Here is a 25729-nt window from a genome sequence, read left to right as displayed (position 1 = left end):
TGCCACAAAGAAGATAAACCAATACAGAAAAAGCCCCGTACATGATGTGTGTATAGCTTCATCCGGGCACGCTTCACTGTGTGTACGAGGCATGCTGCTGTACTATACACGCAGAGCTGGGGACTGGGAACCATACAACCATTTGTGCATCCCTGCTATCAATCTCTGTGGAGGCAGTAGTCTGCTTTGTATGTGTAGCGTGGTCGCGGTGTATGGGAACCGTTCCTACTGGACTTTTTGCACCCCTGCTGACTTACTGTGGCTGCGCAGAAAGCTTCCACGACCCTTTCCGACCTGTTAGTTTTACCTCGTGACCCTGGTAAGGTGACAGGGACGTTAATTTATCGTGATTTGTGGTGCCTCGTAGGGTATCAGAACAATAGGCAGTACCCCACAAGGAACATTTGTTGTTCCCCATGGTACCCCATCACAATATGTGACCCACCATCCCAAAACCAGGCTGAAGTTGGTAACTTTATAACCCTAAAATAGTGGAACTTCCTCTGTTCAGATTTTCATGGGAGTTTTACAGCTATCCCGTAAGAAGCTCACTGCAGACAGAATAATGATTTAACAAGGATCACTTTCAAGTGTTAAAAAAAGCTGAGGAATCGTCCAACATCACAAATACCGACTTCAGTCTGGTTTTGGGATGGTGGGTCACATACAATGTATCACGAAATAGATTTTTGGAACTTACTCAAAAAGGAGAAATTTCCAAGGTATACATCAGTTTATCTGTCTCATAATCGTAAACATGTATGTGAGAAATATTTGGTCCAAGTACACGTATCAACCAGAAATACACGTTAGAAGCCATTACCAGGGAGCCAAGCTCGTGTGCAGATTGAGTATGTTCAAAACCACCTCAACCAATAGAGTAATTCAGTGTTGCATTCGAGTCCATCACAAGTCCCTGTAAGTCCATCACAAGTCCCTGTAAGTCCATCACAAGTCCCTGTAAGTCCATCACAAGTCCCTGTAAGTCCATCACAAGTCCCTGTAAGTCCATCACAAGTCCCTGTAAGTCCATCACAAGTCCCTGCAGGACCATCACAAGTCATTCAGTCTTAAGCCAATTCACAAGCTATTCAAATGAGCTGTGACAAAAGCATTCTTTTGTCATTGTTCACCCTTATTAAGACTGGACTTGTGACTGGCCTTGTGACTGGCCTTGTGACTGGACTTGTGACTGGACTTGTGACTGGCCTTGTGACTGGCCTTGTGACTGGCCTTGTGACTGGCCTTGTGACTGGCCTCGTGACTGGCCTCGTGACTGGCCTCGTGACTGGCCTCGTGACTGGCCTTGTGACTGGCCTTGTGACTGGCCTTGTGACTGGCCTTGTGATGGGCTCGAATACAACACTGAAGTAATTACACAGAGGCTCAAACTATCGTACACATGTCCGTGGAGGTTCAGCATATGTACATGTAAAGCCCCCTACCCTCACACCATGCTTCAAAACCGAGGAAGGAAAGTCCTTACATTGGGGACTCCAAGCACACAGTCTACAAGAACCAACTTAAAGACATACATGTAATTAGGCCTGCTACACCCTCCAGGGTTGCATGCATGTGCTGCTACATGTACACTGTATGTACAGTACAATATGTGTGCGTTAAACTGTTGGCTACATGTACATGTACACTGTATGTACAGTACAATATGTGTGCGTTAAACTGTTGGCCACATGTACATGTACGCTGTATGCGGCAATCACCCCGTGGCTTCAATGCACAAATTACGCACAGCTTTGTATTCGGTTTTGCTCAGGGCACACGCTGCATGTGGGTCCCCTCCAAAAAAATTTTGTGTGACATAATTTCTCTGTTTACAAACATGTAAACTACATGTATACGGTGACGCAAGCAGATGCCAGCCATCTGGAAAAAACGTTTGAAAGTTCTAAGAATATCCTGATGTGCCCGTACAAAAGCTACCGGTAAGTGGGGCCTACATGTAAATTATCCGTTTTTACTGTGATTGTATCATTATTTGATTATTTAAAAGTAACACGTGAAATTTCACTGAAATTTATTGATCGGAACAGTATATTTTTCGGTCCCCCATATCGCATGTCATCTGAACTACGGTAGGCCTTGGCCTACACCATACATGTTGCATGATTTCAATATGGATTGTGCTGCCGAATGGCATGAATGGGAAAAAAACGTCAATTTATATGAGTCTCCGATTTTCATCATGGTACTAATATAGAAAGTAATAATACTGTATCAAACTCATAATGGACTGACTGACATACACAAATGTAACGGCAACTACTCGCGTGGTAAAGCACCACGGATAAGCGGTACATGAATGCCTACGTTTGCGTTCATTCAACGTGATAAACCGGTAGGCCCTACGTGCAGCCTGCGATGCAGAATATGCAAGCTACATCATGTACATACATGTACATGTATGTACATCATGTAGTGTAGTACACACTACATTCGTGACACTGTATAGTCTTCCTAAACCAGCTCCCAGCGTTTGAGAGAAAGAAATAACCGCATCCATGGATCGTTTTTTGGATTTCATTGAGTCACATGATAACATGGGAAAAAAGGGTAATATTTTACCTGTCAAAATGTCATCGAGAGAACTCTTTCTGCTTAACCTGCACCTCCTACTAATCGGAGTCGTTGATTCTCATGGCCGTGTTGTTGATGCAACGTCACTTGTGCAATATATTCGTGATGGCCGATACATGACACATCAACATGCAATATTCAGAGTTGCAAATTGGTATAGGGCGCCCTCGCACAAAGTCGGATTTCCAATTTGCAGAGATACGTTACACGTTGTTTGGATGTGTTAACAATTTAGTTTTAATGAATTGTTTGCTAATTGGTGGTTCCAGATGCTGACAGCGTTAATTATTAGTTAAATATTGTTTTTGATTTCTGCTTCTTTTTCTTTAATCAAGTTTTGTCTGAAGGGTCGGCCGCGCGTATTCTCAGAATATTAAAAAGAGAAGTCATTGTGTCGGATTTTTTTTCCTGTGAAGCGACATTGTATTAATGCATTTTGGGGGAGGGGGGACAAGTGGGCTATAAACACCAAATACATAAGTTCCATGTATCTTGTTTTACAAAAATATTCTTTTGAAAATCAAAACAGGAGTTGAAACTAAATGTCAAAAGTACAAACAGAAAATTTTCATTTTAAGCAACAATTAGTGTTAATTGTAAAAAGCACTTCCTATTGAATGCCATGCCCCAACTAGCACCCAATACACGTCAGTAATAGACTGTATTTGCGGGAGACCCAATTTCAGTCGTATTCCTGCACCTGTTGTATACATTTGAAACCCTTAATGAGATGGTACCGGGTGATTTTGAGGGGTTGGAATTAATTGTATAGAATGGAGTCTGGTTCTTTTAATTTATTGTTCTTTTAATTTATTGGTTTCAAATGAATACACAAAGTAAGTACGCTTCTGACCATGTTGTACAATACAAAGGCGTTCAGAGACGAAATGATATTGTTAGGTACTTTGATATAGGCAGGTACCTCGATCTATTGTACAACGCATGAACATCTGTTTAATACGAGGGTTTCATAATAGCGCGCCTCCAAGAGTTTTCAACGCACTGGCCAATCACTGACCAATTTGCGGCCAACACGTTGCAAACTCTTGGAGGTGCGCTATTGTGAAACACCCGTATTAAATATTGCAGTTTAATATGAACCCAGGGGTTAGGGGCACATACTGCACCGTAACATAGTCATCATTAGCAATTTCAAACTTCGTTCGCACGGCACGCACTAGAGTTATCACTCTTGAGCCAATCTTTACTCCTGGATTGAACTGTGTACTTGATCATGTTAACTTATAAGAGAAATGCCTGCTCACGCATGTTTCTCAGGAATCGTCTAGCGATGGCAGTTGCACGGTGCGATGACTCGAGGTTGTATTCTGTCGAATCTTTGGCCCACGCGTGGTCTTTTCTTTTGGCGGTAACTGTACAACTTGCTGCCGTGCGGCCAACGTGTCGCGCCTTTTGAGTTACGTGCACGTAAGCTTCCTAAGTACATCACTACAGTATTAATTAAAATGACATTTTGTGTTATCGTCAAGCTACATTGCACAAAACAGTAATGACTTTTCAACTGTGCATTAAATTCACATGTTTAAAAGTCAGGTGTCTCGACCTTTACCAATTCCTCTAGGAACAACTACATCAGATAGTTGAACGAAAGTATTCAAACAACCAGAGTCATCTTCTGTTCATTTGCCGAGTATTTTCCAGTAGCAAAACCAAAGGTCATAAAAAGCTAAACACATTGAAAATGGAGCAGGCGAATTAATCACCCAAGCGACATCCAAGCAACTCCAATCGGAGGCGAACTCCACGACACCATTCGATGGGCTCAATACGCACAATGGTGGTCTCTACACTCTTATCAAACAGGTTACAGACCGGGGTGTCGGAGTCCATGTTACCGGTGAACACCTGAGACCGAAACGAAAACGGATAAAACAGAGTGTTATGTTCGCATGCACTGGAGGAAGAAACTTTCTTCAAACCACTCACTGATCAAACTGCAGCACTTGAACTCACACTTCCGCCTGTATGGGGCTCTGTCTGAAATTAAAACTTCAATTCAATCAATTTAAATTTATAGTATCCACACTGAAATTCAACTTCAAATTAAGATTCACATTATTGTGTTCAAATAATAAAAAATGCAGATAATAATTATTTTGTTCCATTCGACAATGCGGGCGATTCACCATATTATGCCACCAAGAGTTTGCAACACGTTAGCCAATCATAACGCGCGAAATTTGTCGACCCTTTCTAAACGCGCATTTGGTCAGCAAATTTTGTGCACTGTGATTGGCCAACGCATTGCAAACTCTTGGTGGCGCACTATTGTGAAACGGCCGTATTCACCCTCTAAAAACAACAAAGGAACGCAAAAGACAAGACATTTTAACCATAAACACTAAACAGGAAACAACTAGGCCTAATCAATCAAGATGGACTATTCCTTTAATTTACAGCATACAATTCATTGAGTTGGGAACAAAAGATTCACGAAAACGAAGAAGCAAATAATTATCATTAAATTGGAAATTTCACGTTTCGTCGCTTAAACAATGCGCAACGTGTCTTGGCAAGATGACATTTAGAATAAGAACGCAATAATTATACAATCGCTGTTATGACACTGTAAAAAAATTGGTGTTATCATGGAACTATTCTAACACTTTTCACAGATGTTAAATGTCTTGGTGTTATTTCTAAGGCTGTTGGTATTACTTTTAATTACATCCAGTGTACTGTAACGCATATATGTGTAAGGTCACACCAGCGGTGTTAGAGTAACACCTTTCGGCATGGTCATCTGATAACGCAAACTTGTTAGGCCCTAAGTGTTGTTTTCAACTTGAACACCAGAGTTTTGCAACGTATACTTTTGATTTGACATTATTGGTAGGGATTTGAAATGGATATGTCTTGCGAACGAAGCGAAAGACTGCCGGATTTTCCCTTACACATACATAGGACCCGACGTACATGTACATTCCCAATGCTGTCCGATGGAAATGTCAAGCGGCTATAACGAAATAGGACACAAAGGTCAAAGAGACATTGATTAATCTCCGACAAGTTTGTGCAAGCATCATGTCTATACCGTGATGTTGCCGTCTCCTCCTGTCACGTATACACGGCTAGATGAAGACAAATTCTTATAAGACACCTTGTACCCCGTGACGTAAGTCGGCTTCTGGCGCCGCGGCGGGTTACCTTGCGTGATGACGCCAGACACCATTGTGCTCTCGCCAAGGTTCACTTCGATCCACGAACCGGCGTCTCTACATATAAAAAGGGTGAAAGGATAACGAACAGCGAAATAATAGCATTTTGCAACCAAACTTGCTTTTAAGTGGAACGATTGACAGAAAAGCACCAGGAATTTTTGGCATGCCTGGCGCCAATCTCCAGGGTTCGCAGAGGGTTTACCCCAAACGTTTTGGCCGGGTATACACCATAAGATCATCCCAGTGATTTTCCGCATCAATACACTTTTTAAAGTTGAAAAAGAAAATATTAATGAAGGAAACGGGTGAAAAAGACTTTACTCAAACGTAAATGGCACGCACGTCTACCCCATTGGGGCTGAAGGGTGGTTAGGTGTGCGTGTGTGTGTATGTACAAACAGCATTGTGCAAAATTCAATAAATAGCGCCCTCTAGGTCCAACAGGTCCAGCCCCACCCTGCTCTTCCAATGAGCCACTTCGGTACATGTATTCCTAATGCGCATTCGGTCTAAGGTCTTCCCTAGCCATACGCAGACTTGCGCGTGTGCTTTGTTCTCGACTGACCTACCTTCGGGGTGCCCACCGGCTATTCCAATTGAGGCGCGCACCATGGGCAGGGGCCCAACTTGCACTGCTGGACGCCGAGATTCTTGCATTGGGGATAGTGCCGTCCTCCATCCCTAATGGTGATGAACACACGACTGTCGTACACTCAACTGTCTCGGGTCCTGGCCCCACAGGTCTTTTCTCTTCAGGGAAACAGGGAAACCAGAATGAGAATTTGCATTTATGACAGTTTCATTTCCAAATCAGTGTCAGGAAACTTTGATCATGTTACCTGGAGGATATCTGCAATTGAATTTTTGTGGTATAAATCTCCCAAATTCATCTCTCTGTCTCAGTTAATCAATTTTATTTCAGTTAGTGTTTTGCTGCCTTTTTATGATTTAACACGAATATGTATTTTCATATTCATGAGCAAAACTGTGACGTCAGGAAAAAATACACCAAAAGTCACTTTGCCTTGGGCACATAAAACGCCTACAATTTTAACGATTTTGCTGGCGTAAATTTTCCTTGTTTGGTGATAGATTGTTGCATAAGTACATGTACTTGTGCATGGCAATAAGCAAGTAAGCACCCCTACAGTGAGTAAATTTTTGGTTCACAATGAAATTTGGACAAAGAAAACTATGCACTGAACCATGTCTTCACTGGATGACATCACAGCATCCCGGCCCTCCGTTATCTGATAAAACTCGGATATTATAAACGCCCAAAATGGATGAGACAGATTAACCCGTGAGTCAGTTTGGTATTTCTAAAAAAAGAAAAAAAGAAAAGCATTCAGGAACAAAGAACTCGCGCGAGTCCGCATAATGTCGTGCCACAGACAAATTTGACAACCAAAAATAGAACCCTTGACTACGGGGCCATCCTGTCTGCATGCAGGCAGGCAGTGCACGCGCGTGAAATTCCGCCTTGACCAATTGGCAGCAGTCAATTGCCAAAGTGTGTGAGCTCAGGTTGAGACAGCTGCCCGATTATAAATGGCCCCTCCCAACTGCGTCTCGTCGAATTGTCAAAGGGAATAAAGGTATGCTTGGCCGGTCTTAAATGTTCTTTAAAACCGGCGCGGGAGATCGAGAATGGACGCGACTAATGCCCGAGCCGCATATTTATTCCCATTCATAAATACCTTTGTATATAGAGAACCAAAAGAAGTCAACATATGATGGATGTTTTTGTTCTAAAATTTTTCTTTCATTTTCCCGACCACCCCGTCCATTTTATCGTATATTCCTTTTGAAAGTTGTCCAATAGAATGGACTTGGCGCGCGCATGCTTCGCACGCCGACTCATGACCAATAGGGATGGAGTAAACTGTCTCGTATCCAGATGCAAACGCCAGTGTTACGCAGCGGGCATTATCAAATGTTAAAACACGGTCAAGTTGCACGTTGTTGAATGGGGAGACTTTCTGAGGTATTTATGACTTTAGAATAAAAGAGTAGATCGGCAATGCGTGATTACGCGAGATCTTGCCTAGAGGGTCACGAGCTGGAGGAAAGACACAAAAGTGCGCATCAAACGTGACAAACACAGGACGCAACCGAAACAAAAAAATGGCATTATCACGCCAAAGGATGTGCGCCGGGCGTTCTTGACGCTCATTTCAACAGTTTCACGCGTGTTGTGCCAAGTCATGTGCTGGAGGAAAGATACATTGGAGCTTCCACTTCGTTCTCATGGGTACAATCTTGCCACGCCTTCTTGGTTCCCACCATTGATCTCCATGGTGATTCCCACCATGCCTTTCGCGATCTACCCCCACCCCCCGTATTGCACAATTTAAATATCTCACTTTTAGGGTACGCCTATTTTGAATTAGGACTTCAGTCAGTGTGTTCACGCGCGATATGCAGATTTATGCGTGCGTGACGCGCAGGAGAATGCTTAGGCGCGAGCGTGCAGCTTTTGAAATAGTGTGCAGTTGACTTTACGTTTATGTGTATTCATTCTGAATCCGGTTCGTAAGTGACTTCGTCACAAAGGCGGACGCGCCACGATTTGCAGGCTTCCATTGGACGATCGCTGAAGTTGCGCGATAACTTCCGGTTCCGTGGCTCCACGTAAACAACAATCAATGCATGTAACTCTGTGTGCCGTGTACGTGTGCAGTGGGCGTGGTTTAAACTGAAGTGACGTCACACTTACGAACCAGTCAGCGTCATTTTAATAATAATAATAATAATAAGTAATAATTATATTAATAATAGTCAGTTCTTATCACAGACATATAAACGCAGAGACCGCCAGTCTTGCGCGTATAACCGTGATTTTGAAAAGTACGGGAAAACAATGGGCGAAACGGTGGATGGCAGCGCGTCCAGTGCGCATTACGTGCAACGCACTCACATTTCCTGTATTAGTTACATGTGCTTCCAAGTACGTTCACATTTTTGCTCTTCGGTACTGCTATCTCTTTTTTTCAGATTTTGCAACCGCATTGTTTTGAATCCCTATGGGCCAAATTAAGTAAATAGAGGGTTTTTACAATAAAAAAAATGGCTTCATAGAATTTTATGGCTGGAATTCTTCAACTATGCGTAACTATGGGGGACCTTCTGTCAATCGGGGACCTTATTGTCCTCTATTGTTCAGCGTCCCCAATTGAATGCAGAAACAAACTCACATGTACCCAACCTTGAGCTTACATACCTAGTATGGACTTGTGACCAAAAGATGTCCACACGATGCAGGAAAGGAAACGTTCTGTGGACTTACCACACGTCCGCAGGACGTTTTCCCTTCTCTGAAAAAGAAGTTCAGAGAAATTTTGGGGTAGGGGTCATCCGTCGTAAAAGGAAGAGGAACAGTCAAGGAAACCTTGTACAAAAAACAGCTGAAAATCGTTCAGCTGTTTCAAGTTCAAGAAAAAAATGAGTATTTTGACTGAGTTTTCTTAATTGCACGAAAAGAAAGGAATGTCCACAGTATGTAAGAAAAGTGTGGGTGTGTGACCAGTGTGGGTGCTGGGGCAGGGTGGGAAGGTGTGAATCCTATAAATGCTAATTTAATAACATTCCCTCTGAGAAAGGTTTGCTCGTTCGCTTACTGCAATGCACCCAATCTAAAGAAACCGTCATTTTGGACAATTCTCAACAGTTCCAAGCTTTTTTGTTCACAAAATAGTGCAACACTGAAGATTACCCTTACTTTTCTGCTCATGAATATGTATTAGAATAAAATCAAAGAGGACGAAAATAACAGAATATGACAACAGTTCCGAGGAACAGAAAGGTGTATTTTCAAGTGTTTTCTATGTTCAAAGTACCAGAGTACATATACCTTTTAATAGGAGCCTTTTGGTACGCTTCGGGGGGGGGGGATCCTTGTCCTTTTCCCACTATTTGCTTTTCGTTTGAGCAAATGGGGTTCATTCGATTAACTTGCACTGGGCAACTCTGACCTGGGAATGGCCGTGTGAGCCGTGTAAAACGAGTAGGACGGTGCATGGAATAGTAGCTTCATGCAACCTCAGAATGCACCTTTGTATCGCAGTTAATCTTTTTTCAACTTTGTTTCACTATTTTAAAGGGTAGTTTACCGCCTTTTTTGGTTGTCATGCTAAGCATTCCATTAAGAAAGCTATAACCAACATTGGTTTGTACACAAAAGTCCTGCATTTTAAAAACATTTTCACGGACTCAGTTTTCTCTTATTTTCAAATTCACTTTTTTAATGTGCATAGCAATACAAGCATCAATCCGCTTCTCATTAATGTTCTCATTGGGTGAATTCTAGGTTCACAGTTTACTTATGCACTGAACAATGTCCCCCTTTACTGCAACAGCGCCCTCATTTGTTCATGAAATTATCGATTCATTGTCAAAAGGACATTAATGCATTTAAACAAATAGAGTTTTTCAAAAGAGTTTTCATACAATGAAGAAAAGAAAGTTGACGAAAAATTGTGTCAAAGAAAAATTGGTTGCAGTCAACTCGTGGAAGCTAAAGGAACGCACCAAACACCGGATCAGTCACATGGGAGCAATCCTTAAACGTCTAATAGGTTTTCCATAAACTTGGGCAAGTGTTACCTGTGCGACCGCAGTTGAAGTAAGCTTGAATCTCAGCTGGGTCCTCGCTCAGGAAAGGCTCGTCCATGTAGTGGGGCGCCACCTGGCGGTATGACGAAGCAGACATGTATACCCCGCCGAAACTTACAGCGGTACATTGGCAGTGATGTTTGTAAGGTAGGAACCAGGTGGCCGGGGTACCAGACTGCGGGTTGTCTTGCGTTCCGACGAAGCAGAACTGATGACATGTTACCAGTACTATGGAAACGATCATAAAAAGGGAGAACAGCATTGATAATGTGTATGTCGTAGTCTCATCACTACACTTCGGGTAGTGATGCATTCTCCATGCATCTTCATGCCATAGGCCTAGTAGTCGCGTAAAATCAAGCGGTCAAAGGCATCCTATGGAGGTTTCTCACGGGACGTAACATGACCGGCAAATTGACTTCAGAAGGTGTACGTCATTCGTGGAGGCACGTACATTTTTTAATTATCTGGGTATTTCTATCCGGTTCGTAAGTGACTTCGTCACATTGGCGGACGCGTCCCGATTTGCAGGCTTCCATTGGACAATCGCTGAAGTTGCGCGTTAACTTCCGGTTCCATGTAAACGGTGATCAAAGCATGTAAACCCATGAACAGTGCACGTGTGCAGTGGGCGTGGTTCAAACTGAAGTGACGTCGCACTTACGAATCGGATTGGTAATTTCATGTACGCAAGGATGTTAAGATAAAACAAAGGCACGTGCTTTTCCGCGCACATACATCTGTGTAAATTTAACGCTGACCGTCACAAAAATCTCATGAATGAAAATGTGGACTCTCTTAAGTCAAAGCGGCGCGTTTTTTTTTTGTTTTTTTTTTGTTTTTTTTTACAAAACTTGGCATGCAAGTGAAACACTCCTTCTCAATAGAAATATGGAGCTTCAGGGTGCAGTCCACTAATGCACGCAATAATTTCCGCTAAGCTCACCAGCATTAAAAGTACCCTCACAGTATCTTTTGAAAAAGGTGATTGTTTGGCCCCCAAAATGGTGAGATTGAGTAAATCTTTGCCAGAATCAACTCCCTGGGTCTTTGGGCTTTAATCTGAGAGCAGAATGGCTAAAGAATACGGTTGAAAAATGGTCCTAAGGGCCCCAGATTTCATGAAATTGGTGTCAAAATGGCTGAAAATGCACTGCAGCGTTTCAATTGCGTTTCTTTGTCAGGCGATCACCACATGATATACGGCAATTACATTTTAGATTAAGGAACGTTTTTTCGATTTGGAATTACTAACGAAGAACATTCACAATATTTCAAACCGTGGACTGGGAACGTCATGGTTAAGTCAATTCCCTTATTTATGTGTAAACATTTCGACAGTGCCACATTGTGAAAAATCCTCCTTATCCAGCCAAATGTACATTCCGAGATAATTGCATTGGAAAATAATTCCTATATGCTACTAATAGTACAGTTTTGAGAAAGTTCCGCATTTAAATAAAATTTAAGCTTTGTACATCGCTATTCAATGGTTGTACAAAACGTGTCCCAACTAAACAATAATTCATTACTCAATAAAAGGACTTTTGCCACTGTAAAAACAAGTAAAACGAAGATTAGACTTGACTTGTTAAAAGTTTGTTTACGATTTAAAATAGGAAGTAGTCAACATTTTGATACAAATCCCGGTCAAAGGGTCTGTGAGTTATTTTATATGGCCAGAGGAATATCAAAAATGATCGATTTGGAGGTTTGGATTTGGAGTTTACGTGGTGAACGGACCGAAGAAATACGAACGTCAACCCGTAGTCAAATATGAACGCAATGAAAACGGTGAAGCGAAATCATTGCCGTCATGGGTTGAACAGCTTCAACACGTACGTCATATCATAAAACGAAGTGGAATGCATTTCTTGCGAATCTGTGAGAGACAGCATTCACCAGAATTACTAGAGCTCCGTGCCTGTCTGTAGTTGAAGATATCAGTAAAAAAATAAGTCTAATTGAAAATGCAAGCTGACCTGTCATTGTTGAGAACACCAGAATCTGAGCTCCAGCTGTGTCCATTCTTCCAGATGCAAGTGACGCGAATCTATGTGCTTGGACATGGTATAAATCAAGCGCACCTGCATAATCCACGCAGCAGCTATAAATGGAGAGTGCTTGGCGGGCTTGACGTCATCGCCAGCCAATCAGGAAAGAGGCTGAGAGTGGAACCAGGGCCAGTGCTTTCTCGGTGGTTCAAATTTGGAATATGCAATGGCGGGACCCAATTAGAATTACTTATATTTGAACACAGAAGAAAACAGGTTCATCACCTGTCAGTGCAGACATAATCAAAATCAAGGCCGAAGATCAGTCCATTTCCTCAAATGCAGTGACTTAATTTGCAGCAAGAACACTTTGGATGTATGACCTGTGACTGTAAAACGACCCCACCCCGTCTGCAGTGTGTTATCCGTCAGTCAAGCTCGCGTGGCACCGTGGATACTCAGCTGGTAACACTAAAGCCGGCGCGAGTTGGCCGGGCTTTACCATTAAGCCACTTTCGTGGTCTTTTTCGTGTCACCACTGCAGGTATCAGGTGTGCCACTGTTTTCTGTTATCACTGTACTTGTGTCACGGGTGCGAGGTGCGCCCTACTAAAGGCTACTTCATAGTGGACTGTAGGCTTGTGTTATTTCTATGGTTAATTCAACTAAATACTACACACCACAGTAATTACTGGGTAAAGGTGCATTAAGGTTGTATGGACGAATCTATATACCCAGCAAGAAATGAGACAAATGGATACCCTCCTACATGTCCAATCCCTAAACACACTCTAGACTACTGTTACCTAACACATCTCCCTAGATGTCGGAAAGGAATTCTTGAGATTCAAGTAAAACACTGACTAACACGGGGGGGGTGTCTTTGTCCCATATCTTGCCTCATATGTCCACCTGGTCCAATCCTGGGAGTATTCGCTGAAACCCCTCTAGACGCGTGACCCCAGGTTCCCTGTACATTTAATTCAAAGGAATACCTTTACATAGAGTTGAGAGGGATTGCATGTTCCCACGTCCCTTTTCAAACATTTTGCTTCACGGTAGATTTCAATTAGCCTTTCACCCTGTACAATTCCAGATATCGTTTATTACACTTGCTAATATTTCCATGGTTGTAAAGGGAAGGGGCATATACATGTAGTTATTTTGATGTTTCAAAGACGGCTGGAACATTATGTGGTTTTCTTTGAAATCCGTAAACATTTAGAGTCCAAATTCCTTTATTTAGAATGAAAGCAGACTTGCCCCGGCCGTAACTGACTGCACCTGGCAATATTATTTTTTTTTATGCGTTTGATGTTGGGTTTATCTCCCTTCATGAGTGTGTACAAAAGAGTAGATCGGGTAGAAATCCAAACCAAACATGACGACGAAATCCCCGATAAAAACGCCCTATAAAAACGCCAGACAGGGCTAGCGATCCAGCCATTGCCATATATAAAAGTCTGTTGGATATCAGCGAAGGTACATGCCACTTAGTCATTATCGTAGTTAATCAAAACATACATGCGGTAAGTGCGCCAGTATCCGCCAAGGACAGCATCCGTTAAGCACCCGCTTTCTGCCGAATTGCACCATTCACGAGTGGAATTGCCGAAAATATGATGCTTACAAGACAATGGGCACGGTATACCTGGGTCGTTTTGCGGTTGTAAATTCACCAGAGCAACCGCAGAGCTTGCTGATCTCTCTAGAAACTAGTGGACAGCGCGCAAATCTCTATTTTTATTTAAAGGATCCTCCGGGATGCCTCTGTGGGTTCCTTTCCAAAGTCAATCTCTCCAAAAGAACACTTTGCTCAACAGACACCGCAATGACTCTAAAACATTTACTGGGACAAAACCAACTTTGTCACCAAATCCTCAAATACATCCAAAACTGCAACATTAACATTTACCTTGTCTTTGTAAAATGCCTCCTGGTTTTTGCGGTGTTAGCGCATGTGCAGGAGAGGGAAGTTTTGGTGGGGGGTGGGGGGAATTCAAAAGCGAATACGGTTTCGGAGTCATTCAACATGATAATGGGGAGGGGGATATGAAAAGCCTTACGCCCGATCCCAACATTCCAGCGTTTATTTCATGGTGTTGTTTTCAAAAGGGTTTTGGTGCTAATATTTGACAAAATATACCGATGACTTTCTTATCAATGAAGTATTCTTTGTAAAAAAACCCAAAAAACAGAGGGGGGGGGGGTTTCCCCGCCCCCGATACGCCATTGCTATCATCACCTGAAGGCGTTGTGGACCTGCGAAGAACCCAGCGGGGCCCAGGCCCTTAAACTGCATGGTACACGGTCCGATCTAAAAGGGCACCACCGGTACTGCATGTCTGGAGGATTGTTGGCGCTTTCCCCGATTCCTGCCTCCACGCCCTACTGCCGATACCGTTTAGTGATGTTGCATCTTCCTTTTCTTGCAGTATTCCCTCTTCCAACTCTCGCGCATTATTTAATATTGTTTGAGTAATCGTTGTTTCATTACATGGCACAAGACTGCCGTACATGCCATTAAATCTACAACAACTGAGGGTTCCAAAAATGGCCACCACTTCATTGAGGCATATATGACGCGCTGCAATTTTCCATACTGTGGAGAAGAGTGAAGAGCCGTAAACAAATAATTTGTGTGCTCACAAAGATATTTATAGTTTACGTTTGGTTTCATATACATACAGAAGTGGATTCATTTGAAGCGGTCAATAACGGTTATGATACAGCAACTAACTATAACTGAATAAGATTGTCGGCATTTCGCTGATATCTTTGGATTTTATGTCACGCACAGTGCACAATTATGGACCTTCTAAGTGACTTAGGTAGTCTGTCTTGACAAGCTTTCAAGCCAGCCTAAGCGAAGGAACTCCAATAAACACTACATAATGTTATAATGTGGTTTATTTAATACAATATTTCCCGAGCGGCTTCACCCTGTTTCAGCTTTTCCAGTTTTTTAATGAAACCTTCCAAACAGTCAAAAGGATATTTGTAACACTTTGAAATGATTTAGAGGGTTTTGATGGGCGGTGTCAATTGGGCTGATCTCGCACGCGCGCATTCACCGTAGTCTGACCCGCTTCATTTTTTTCATCTGAACGTAGAAAGGAGGACACGTAGAACGACGTACGGATATGAATACTATGCTCAGAAAATGTACACTACGTATTTTATGCGTCCCGAGCATAACGCATATGACGAACGTCGTTCTACGTGTCGGCCTTTCCGTCTACCTTTGCATGCCGACTTTGACAACTGCAATGGTTTTTGCCATATCAATCAGGTAACAAGTGTAATACACATAACAAATACACAAGTTCTTCTGTTTATCAATCGTTGTTTCGTTTGAGGATTATTGGAACACATGCTTGAGGTCAGTATAACAGTTGGATTAACGGAACAAAAAATTGAGCTAAAATGTCAATCAATTCCATTTTTTGAAAGAATTATTCCAAGTTCTGAGCACCGTGCCTGTTTATGTAAACTAATTGTTGGGCATTGTTTTATGATTATTATTGATTATTTTTACGATAAAAAGCTAATGTCCTGGTAACACTGATGTGTCGTGTATCGGCCATGGTAAAATTATTAGCACCCACGACGGCTTTTGCAGCGTGCATTTGCTGAGTACTCACGGTAGGCTAAATAAAGAGGGGGCGGGTTGAATTGAGTAATTTTGTGGCTGAGGCTTCATTTGCCAAAATTGATATCCTGCATGCAGACTCGAAGCCGTAGACAATAGCAACCCGTTTCGTACAAGTACGGCCTCAGCTACTTCTGTGGATTCAAACTCTACCCTTTGAAGTTTGAGCTCGGCCACTAGCACTTCATCACGGTCTAAAGGAATTACCATGCTAGGCAAAAAAAGAGAAAAAAAAAGAAAAGAAATTCGGTCTCTAGTCAGCGCGCGCATCATTTTAAACGTCCGCGTCAATTTTTTCTCCATTTTTCCCCAAAATTTTCAAAACAGCGCCCTCCATTTCCGCATGTTAGTAGAATCATTTTAACAGAACGCTGCGTCATTTCTTGGTAACACATGTTCTGGTTTCGGCCGGATGTTAACGTGCACTTTTATAACGAGTCATTCCTCATCCCATGCTCTGATTTTCCCGGATGTTACACGATACATGTCTGCAGAAGGCGTCGCAGGGGATGTCTGTGCCACTCTCGTCCACGCTAGCAATAACAAGGTGGACGGTGCGCAGGAGACTGTTACGAGAGTATTTTGTTTTATTGTAAATCGATCCCTACTATCCTATTTTGAGCTCATTCTTAACTAGTCTGTTCTCCTGGATTAAACTGTGTATTTATGTGATCGCGTTTAATTTACAGAGAAATGCCTTCTCTCGAAGATGTCTCGGGAATGGTCGAGCGATGTTAGCAGTACGGCGCTCTGGAGTGGGCCGCTTCAATGCCAACATGTCTCGCTGGGGGCTGCGCCCATGAAAGGGTATAGGGCTGTGGAACAGAGAACCCATCACATCATATTTGACTGCCCTGTCTTCAGCCCTCCGGAGCTCGTGGACCTCAACAAACCAAACGATAACGCTTACGCGTCTCATACTAAAGAATAAGAAGCACTGCGACTCGAGGTTGCATTCTCTGCCAAGTCTTTGGCTCACGTGTAGTCTTTTTTTATGGTCGTAACTGTACAACCTGCAGCTGGGGCAACTTCTGTCACGGAGCTCTACTTCCTCAGCACCGTGCCGCCGAGTCGCGGCTCTTGCCACGGTATAAGAACGCCGCACAATGGGTAGGTTTTCATGTTGTATTATGCAGCTTTCCGTTCAGCAAAGTCGACCAAAAGTAAACTACGAGAAGAATTTCTATTTGAGAGTTGGAAAGGAAGCCGTGTCCCAGTATGAACAAAAATGATTATTATACAAGGGAAATGACGCCCCTTTTCGAAATCCCACAATGTGGGGGAATCGTCCTTTCCCGCATGCATTTGATATAAAAATTTACGTCCTATGCCTCGGCATGATGCATTGAATTCGTGAAATTGTTAAGCTAGATGGCATGTGCATTCCGTATACTGTAAAAACGCTTTGCAATTTTTTTTGCCCAACTGTTGGGCAAAAAGAGAATAACACTGGGTAAAAAAGTGGTTTTCCAAAAAATTTCTACAGCCGTTTGATAAAATGAGACAAGTTTGCCCATTCCGTATTTCAAGAGAGAATTAACGCGGTTGGGTAATCTGTTTGCCCAACGATTCACCTGGTATCCCTCGTTAACAAAAATGCCCAGCATTTTTACAGTGACAGCGACTATTCTTTTAAAAAAAATGCTGTTAGAAAAATTAAAAAAAATTAGAAAAATGGCAGTCAGTGACTTAAGGACATTGCTTAGGGCAGGGGTTAGCTAATTAGAGAAAATCTGATCAGATCTATGCCGTTGACCCATTAGTGACGCGAGCTTGTGCTACCATAACTTCGTGCCCGCAAGGTTTACAATTAACAGTCTGCAATACAAGCTTGCTAACTATCTGCTTAATTAAACTAATTTAAATTCTTACAAATGGGTCATTAGGGAGACATTTCTAATGCCCCAGCAATCAAAAGGAGGCCGAATTTTATCGTCCAAATTTTGAGATATGATAGATTATGGTCTAAATTGAAAACATACAAAGTTTGGTTCAGGTCAGATTGGGGAATATTTAATTATGGGACAGTAAAGTTTGTGCACGTTCTTATGGGAATGTCTCCCAAGTGACCCATTTTCGGTAATAACAACCACTTTAAATATCATAATTATAATGACATTTCTGTATTTTGTGTTATCATAAAGTTACATTGTACAAAAAAGTGATGATTTGGGGTCTTTTCAAATGTGTGTTTGAAAGTGATATTTACATGTTTACAAGTCATTGTCGTGACCTTAACCAACTTCTTCAGGAAATCTACATCAGATTTTTGTCTGAATAGAGCCAATTTAATATACATTTGCCGGGTGGTAGTTTTCTGTAGCATAACCAAAGGTTATGAATTGCTGGACGCATCGAAAATGAATTAATTATGGCGACATCCAAGCAACTCAAATCGGAGGCGAACTCCACCATACCATTCGATGGGCTCAATACGCACTACGGCGGCCTCTACACTCTCATCAAACACGTTACAGACCGGGGTGTCGGAGTCCATGTTACCAGTGAACACCTGAGACCGAAACGAAAACGGATAAAACAGACTGTTATGTTAGCATGCACTGGAGGAAGAAACTTTCTTCAAACCACTCACTGATCAAACTGCAGCACTTGAACTCATACTTCCGCCTGTATGGGGCTCTGTCTGAAAGTTAAAACTTCAATTCAATCAATTAAAGTTATTACGTCCACAATGAAATTCCAATTCAAATTCCAATTCAAATTCCAATTCAAATTCCAATTCAAATTTCGATTCAAATTCCAATTCAAATTCCAATTCAAATTCCAATTCAAATTCCAATTCAAATTCCAATTCAAATTCCAATTCAAATTTCAATTCAAATTCCAATTCAAATTTCGATTCAAATTCCAATTCAAATTTCAATTCAAATTCCAATTCAAATTTCAATTCAAATTCCAATTCAAATTCCAATTCAAATTCCAATTCAAATTTCGATTCAAATTCCAATTCAAATTCCAATTCAAATTCCAATTCAAATTCCAATTCAAATTTCAATTCAAATTCCAATTCAAATTTCGATTCAAATTTGTTGTGTCCACCTAAAATAATTACGGATAATTATTTTGTTGCATTCAACAATTCACCCACTAAAATCAACAAAACAAGACAAAACCATAAATAGTTAAACAGGATATTATAACTATATGTAATCAATTTACATAAATAATTCCCTTAATTTACTGAATCGGATTAAATCAGAACTCTAAACCAAATAAACCAGACACCCCCTTGCATACATCGTAATGTCGTTTACCGTGTGGTTGGAGAGTTAAACATGTGAATCGAGTTGGGAAAAAAAGATTCAAGAAAACGAAAAAGTGAATATCATTGAGTTTTAGATTTCACGTTTGGTTGCCTAAACACATTTAAATTTAAATGGAGATCTTTTAATCTAATAATACGGGCGTTTCACAATAGTGCGCCTCCAAGAGTTTGCAACACGTTGGCGACCCAATGCGCGTTTTTAAGGGGTCGACAAATTTCACGCGTTGTGATTGGCCAACGCGTTGCAAACTCTTGGAAGCGCACTATTGTGAATCGCCCGTATTGCATTTTAGATACAGATTATCTATGGAAACAATGCGCAACGTCTCTTGGCAAGATGACATTTAGAATAAAAACGCAATACAATAGACAATCGCTGTTATGACACTGTAAAAAAATCAGTGTTATTAGGGGACCATTCTAACACTAATTCATTGGTGTTAAAATTTTCGATGTTATTTCAAAGCTGTTGGTGTCACTTTTTGACATCCTCCAGTGCACTGTAACACTTGTAGGTGTGTAAAGTAACACCAGCAGTGTTAAAGTAACACATTTTGGTACGGTCATCTGATAACACTAAAAAGAGTTGTTTTTAACACCAAAGTTTTGCATCGTATACTTTGATTTGACATTATTGGTAGGGACATGAAATGGACAAGTCTGGCAAACGAAGCAAAAGACTGCCGGAAAACATTTCTTGGGTTTTGCCCATAAACTTACGTACATTCCCACAAAGACATTAATTAAGCTCCGAGAGGTTTGTGCAAACATCATGTCTATACCGTGATGTTGCCGTCTCCTCCTGTCACGTATACACGGCCAGATGAAGATAAATTCTGATAAGACACCTTGTACTTCGTGACATAAATCAGCCTCTTGCGCCACGACGGGTTACCTTGCGTGATGACGCCAGACACCACTGTGCTTTCGCCGAGGTTCACTTCGATCCAAGAACCGGCGTTTCTACATATAAAAAGGGTGAAAGGATAACGAACAGCGAAATAATAGCATTCTGCAACCAAACTTGCCTTTAGGGCAGAAAAGCACCATGCAAAGGAGGCCGATCACCAGGGTTGGTGGAGGGGTTTACGCCAAATTTTTTGAGCGGGTAGCACCATAAGATCATCTCGGAGATTTTCCGCATCCATAAACTTTTTAAAGGTGAAAAAGAAATGATAAATGAAAGAAACGAATGAGAGACACCACTTAAATGTAAATGGCACGAACTTCCCCTCTGGGGCGAAAGTGCATGTGGTTAGGTATGTATGTACAAGCAACATTATGAAATATTTTAATGAATAGCGCCCTCTAGATTTAACAGGTCCTCCCCACCCTGCTCTTCGATCCAAAGAACCAGTCAGTGGTCTAGTACATGTATTCCTGAAGCGCATTCGGTCTAAGGTCTTCCTTGTCAGAGTAGCCATACGAAGACTTGCGTGCATGCTTTGTTCTATACCTGGCAAGAAATGAGACCGAGGGGTACATACATATGCATACATCCCTATACACATTCCAGACTATTGTTACTTAACACATCCCCCCCAAGATGTCTGAAAGGAATTCCCCAGATTCCTGCGAGACAATGACCAACACAAAGCAGGGGGGGGGGTTCTCTCCGTCTCGTACCTTGCTGCATATGCTTTGTTCTCAACTGACTTACCTTTGGGGTGCCCACCGGTTTTTCCCATTGAGGCGCGCACCACGGGCAGGGGCCCAACTTGCACTGCTGGACGCCGAGATTCTTGCATTGAGGATGGTGCCGTCCTCCATCCCTAATGGTGATGAACACTCGCCTTTCGTACACTCAACTGCCGTGGGTAGTGGCTCCGTTGGTCCTTCATTTTCGGGCAAACATGGAAATAAAAATGAGAATTTACAATCATTATCATTTTGAAATCAGTGTGAGGAAACTTTGCTCATGATACTTAAAGGGAAGCTGCAATGGAATTTTTATGATGTCAATCTCTGAATTTCATCTTTTAGTCCCAGTTAATCCTGTTAATGCTTTATTATTGTGAAAGGCATTTTATTTTTTTGCCGTTTGAGATTTTATTCGAATGTGTATTTTCATATTCATGAACAAAACTGTCATGTCATCTCAGAAAGAAAACCCTTTCTACGAGATGTTTTCAGTGAGTTCACAATGCAATTTGGACAAAGAAAACTATGCACTGAACCATGTCTTCACTGGATGACATCACAGCATCCGGGCTCTCTGTTGTCTGACAAAGCACAAATAATTATGAATGCTCAAGAAAGTACACTTGTGAAGGTACAGGTCCTGGAGTTCGACCAAGAAAGGGCGCTATTCTCTTACCAACGGGGCTCCCTTTGTTGGAACTGGACTTCGCCGATTCACAAAAGACTAGGAAATGCACGCGTAACGGTCGTATATCGCTAACAGCAAAATGAACACCCCCGACCAACGCGGCTCTTTTTAACCGATGAGGGGGTGCTTCTGCTCGAGGCGGATTGACCCGTGAGTCAGTTCGGTCAGTTCGTCAACATTTGCACCAAACGTAACGTATATATCCGTCAAAATAGCTCCGGGGCGATTTTGATTTGCCGAACGCAAAGGACACGTGTAGGTTCATGGAGTCGATATTTGTGTCCGTGAAAGTGAAACGCAACGCGTCGCGCAGCCAAAAAAACGTACAAATGGAAGGCGCCTTAAGGCCGTGCTGATAGAGCAGACCTCGCCGTGCGTCCGAGAAACCAACGGCTGTGCTTCCTCTTGGGCATGCGCTGTTAGAATACTGAACTGGTCCATACTTCCATACATTGAACAAGAGTACATGTATTATAGTGGCAGAAAATCAGTGCCTGGGAAAAACTCTGTCCATCTACACTTTAAAAACAATCCTAATATACCTGTGTGTGAAACTAGTAAACACTCGCGTATTAAAACATTCGAGTGTGAAACACTGTTTTCAAAATGCTCTCATTTGAACTTCCCCAGGTTGAAATTTCTAAGCAAAATGTTTAATATATAAAATTCTTCAATTTTAAACCGATAATTACACATTGAAATTCCTCCTTTTGGGGTAATATACAAATCATCTATCCTCATGGAGACCTTTTCAACTATTCTCCTGGGTCTCCGCAAGGCACCTGATTGGTAATCCCTAAAACCATTGTCGTCACAAGGATACAAATTTCGGTTTAGGTGCATTAACGTGTGTGTGCGTGATGGGTGTGAGCAGTGTGGGGCGGCGGGGTTGGGTGGGGAGGTGTGAACCCGAAAATGTGCTAATTCAATAACATTTCTGAGAAAGGATTACTCGTTTGGCTTATTGCCGTTTACTCAACAAGGAATCAGTGACGAAACGGTTATTTGGGACAACAAAATATCAAAAATTGTATTTTTTTCACAAAACAATGGAACACTGCACATCACCCTTACTTTTTGCTCATGAATATGACTTTCTGTGTAAGCAGAAAACCAAAGACGAATATACCCTTTATAGCAGGAAAATGACAACAGTTCCGAACAGAAAAGTGTATTTTCAACGGCTATGTTGAAAAACTACAATACATACACCTTTTAATACGAGACTTTTAACTAAAGACGCTTGGAAGGTGGCAAACGTCCTGGTCCTTTCCCAATTATTGTTTGCTTTTGTTTGAGCAAAATAGAGTGCGTTCGATTTGCTTGCACGCGGCAACTCTGACCCGGGGAGGGCCATGTGAGCCATGTTAAACAGCGAGACGGTACACGGGGATGAGTTTAAGGGAAGCTTCAAGGAACTCACCGGTTCCCATCAGAACCGTACCTCTTCCAAAAGAAATTTATCCACATGGAGTTACCGCAAGCCCTCTCTTTAGCCTATCTCCACCACGCAAAGTTCAAGTCTTAACTACAGTCAGATTGTTTTAATAGTTCGTGGTGGTAGGGTGTCCACAGAATGGCCAGAAATCACGTGTTATGTTTGTTCCATCAAAAGCTATACATACCTATTCCACATCCCGTGACTTCTTCTTAGGGGTTTCACTAATGGTCACCCGGACCATGCCCGGACAGTCACTGAAACAGGGCGGGGCCAAACCTACATTCCTGTTCGTGCACAAAGTGCTGCTCCCATATGTTCGTACACCGACTCCCTACTGCCACGTGTCTGCTACATGTTTGTGAAGAAAATACCCTCTCCCCTCTTATAAAATGGACCACGCCACAGAGTCACTGTTCTTATCATTGTCAGCGTTTCTAGAGCCTTCTGGCTGGCGCCCAGCCGATAGTTCACTGACCTCCAGCCCCCCCCCCCCCCATCCCGGAATCTGATTCTGGCCATGTGGAAAAATTCTGTAAGTAACCACGCAAAATGATACACACAGGCTTGCCCGAGGTTTCCATCTCTTTTACTCAGAAAGCTAGTAGGAGAATGTGATTAAGTCCTTTGTAATATAAATATGATTTGGCCATAATTTGGACAATGTGTCACCTCGCTTAATGCACTCCTTCAAAGTGCACCTTTGTGTCTTAGTTAATCTTGTATTCAGTTTTGATTCAATATTTCAAAGGGTACATGTTGGCCTATTTTACCGCCAAGGGTAGATCTAGGGGCGTGGGGGCGCAAGCCTCCCTTTTTCCCACAAAAAAGTGCTACCTGTACGACTGCATTTAATTTGAAGTAAGCTTGGATCTCTACAGGGTCCTCGCTCAGAAAAAGTTCGTCCAGGTATCGTAGCGCCCCCTGTAGGTATGACGAAGCAGGCACGTTTACCCCATCAAAACGTATGACAGTACATTGGCAGTGATCTTTGTAAGGTAGGAACCAGCGGGCCTGGGTACCAGACCGTGGGTTGTACTCCGTTCCAATGAAGCATAGTTGATGGCATGATACCAGAACTATGGAAAAAAATCATAAAAAGAGGGAATGGCTTTGATGTCAGACGTGGTCTTATCGAAACTTTGAGGCAATATTTCCAGTATTCCCGGTGCCCCCACTAAAAAAACCCGATTAATAGATATTGAACAAGGTTTTCCCCCTCCCAAAAAAACACATCACTGAAAGCTGGTGCTCTCCAATAGGAGGTTGGTGCCCCCCCTTGCGTCCCCCTCCCCGTAAAATCCTAGCTACACCACTGGTTGGCTGTAGTGTCATGACCGTACATTAGAGCCCGCTTCTAGTGAATATAACTTTTTTATATATGTATATGCATGTATACGAAGCAAAGGTAGGTTTTTTTTTTTTTTATGTCGTCAGCACAAAAATTATTTGGTCAGAGCTCTATACGCTCCAACTCAGCAAGCACGGTTCAAAAGCCATTTTTTGTTTGGTTTGTTTTGGTTTTTCTTGGTCGGGGCAAGATCCTTTGCACATGATGTCATATTTTAAACTTTTGTCACTGCTCTTTCATTGGGGAAAACATCTTATGTGAAATGCGCATAATGACCCTGCAAAATGATCCCGAACTATTCATTTAAATAAAAAAATATGAAATGCAGAATTTCGATTCCGACATTTGCCGTTTTTGTCGTCGTCGTTGTTAGGCCTTTTTTGGGCAGGGATAAACAGCCCCCTAGCCAAGACCAACGAACGAACGTATATGTAGAGAAAACTGCATTGAGAGAAAGAAATGAGAAGAGCAAAAAGATTACCGTCAGGAGCAAAATCTCTTCCATACGTACGTCCTAACAGAGTGAAAGGCATTTCTGACAAATTTGTGTGAGAATGAGTATTGCTCCGTGCGTGTCTATGTGAATGGAGATATCAATGAAAAAAGTAAGTCTAACTGAAAACGCGAGCTTACCTGTCAACGTCGATAACACCAGAATCTGAACTTCAGTTGCACCGTCCATTCCTCCAGATATAATGTGAACGTGAATCTTTCTGGTTGATCATTATAATCAAATACACGTTCACAACCCATCACACAGCAGCTTGCTGTGAAGAGCGCTGCTCGGTTAGATGTCATTAACAGCCATTTAGGAAAGAGTCTGAAAGTGGAACCAGAGCCAAAAGCTTCCTCATTGGTTCGAATTTGCAGTAGGCCCCTAATGGGCGGGACTATATACATCAGACTTAATAAAAATTTGAACTCGGAAGAAAAAAGGCTACCAGTTAGTGGCTGTCGATCAAAATAAAGGCTGCAACTCAGTCCATTTTGTCAGGTGCTGAATATCATGCTTGAATGACTTTCAAATTATCCGACCCTTCAGCGTAGGCAGGGAGCAGACTAACGCCATTAGCAGCCAATCAGCAAAAACCAGGGTCCAAATCTTTTTCGTCTGAGTGGTTCAAGCTTACTACTTAGGCGTGGTCATTAATGTAAGCAGGAAGAGGGACAACCAATCCGATTTCCATAGAAATGAGAAATGCTTTGCTTCTTGGTGCCAATGCTATACTAGTGCAACCATATTGCATACCACAGCAGTTGTTAGGCAAAGGTCCATCTGACACAATCC

General features: G+C 42.2%; 3 protein-coding genes across 7 annotated transcripts in view; all 3 read right to left on the bottom strand.

Annotated features, from left to right (window-relative positions):
- The window catches only part of spryd3 (SPRY domain containing 3), a 28393-nt gene extending 25711 nt beyond the window's left edge, over positions 1–2682 (bottom strand). Inside the window, exon 1 of the mRNA XM_022243827.2 lies at positions 2584–2682. The gene's annotated coding sequence lies outside the window, so the exon portion shown is untranslated. The remainder of the gene's footprint in view (positions 1–2583) is intronic.
- Positions 2683–3374: 692 nt separating this feature from the next.
- LOC110984020 (EGF-like repeat and discoidin I-like domain-containing protein 3) lies at positions 3375–12484 on the bottom strand. The gene is made up of 5 exons (XM_022243804.2): positions 12374–12484; positions 10383–10619; positions 6347–6527; positions 5651–5831; positions 3375–4461 (listed from the first exon to the last, which is right to left on the bottom strand). The coding sequence occupies exons 1-5, from the start codon at positions 12417–12419 to the stop codon at positions 4312–4314; spliced, it is 795 nt and encodes a 264-aa protein (XP_022099496.2). The 5' UTR covers positions 12420–12484; the 3' UTR covers positions 3375–4311.
- A 1777-nt stretch (positions 12485–14261) lies between these two features.
- Positions 14262–25232, bottom strand: LOC110984047 (lactadherin-like). 5 transcript variants are annotated; one of them, XM_022243842.2, is made up of 4 exons: positions 25075–25231; positions 20984–21158; positions 20106–20286; positions 14262–18549 (listed from the first exon to the last, which is right to left on the bottom strand). In XM_022243842.2, exons 1-4 carry the CDS (start codon positions 25121–25123, stop codon positions 18403–18405), a joined length of 552 nt encoding a protein of 183 aa, XP_022099534.2. In that variant the 5' UTR covers positions 25124–25231; the 3' UTR covers positions 14262–18402. The 5 variants fall into 5 exon arrangements, with proteins under 5 accessions (XP_022099534.2, XP_086987471.1, XP_086987469.1 ...); XM_087131345.1 differs by lacking the exon at positions 25075–25231 and adding an exon at positions 23278–23487; XM_087131343.1 differs by lacking the exon at positions 25075–25231 and adding an exon at positions 23076–23254.
- Between the last annotated feature and the right edge of the window lie 497 nt (positions 25233–25729).

This window comes from Acanthaster planci, linkage group LG21 (assembly GCF_054643075.1).
Source record: "Acanthaster planci isolate LZ-2023a linkage group LG21, COTS_SCS, whole genome shotgun sequence".
NCBI lineage: Eukaryota > Metazoa > Echinodermata > Asteroidea > Valvatida > Acanthasteridae > Acanthaster > Acanthaster planci.
The sequence above is the reverse complement of the archived record's forward strand: the minus strand, read 5'-3'. Positions and strand labels throughout refer to the sequence as shown.

Bases quoted from the DNA above. Each gene is read 5' to 3' on its own strand.
- LOC110984020 (XM_022243804.2), bottom strand. From the start codon at position 12,419: ATGGACACAGCTGGAGCTCAGATTCTGGTGTTCTCAACAATGACAG. The intron at 10,620-12,373 runs GTCAGCTTGCAT...TCGTTTCCATAG, and splicing joins GGTGTTCTCAACAATGACAG to TACTGGTAACATGTCATCAG. The intron at 5,832-6,346 runs GTAGGTCAGTCG...TTTTATATGTAG, and splicing joins AGCCGGTGGGCACCCCGAAG to AGACGCCGGTTCGTGGATCG.
- LOC110984047 (XM_022243842.2), bottom strand. From the start codon at position 25,123: ATGGACGGTGCAACTGAAGTTCAGATTCTGGTGTTATCGACGTTGACA. The intron at 21,159-25,074 runs GTAAGCTCGCGT...CCGAAAATGAAG, and splicing joins GGTGTTATCGACGTTGACAG to GACCAACGGAGCCACTACCC. The intron at 18,550-20,105 runs GTATAGACATGA...TTTCGGTCTCAG, and splicing joins GAGGAGACGGCAACATCACG to GTGTTCACTGGTAACATGGA.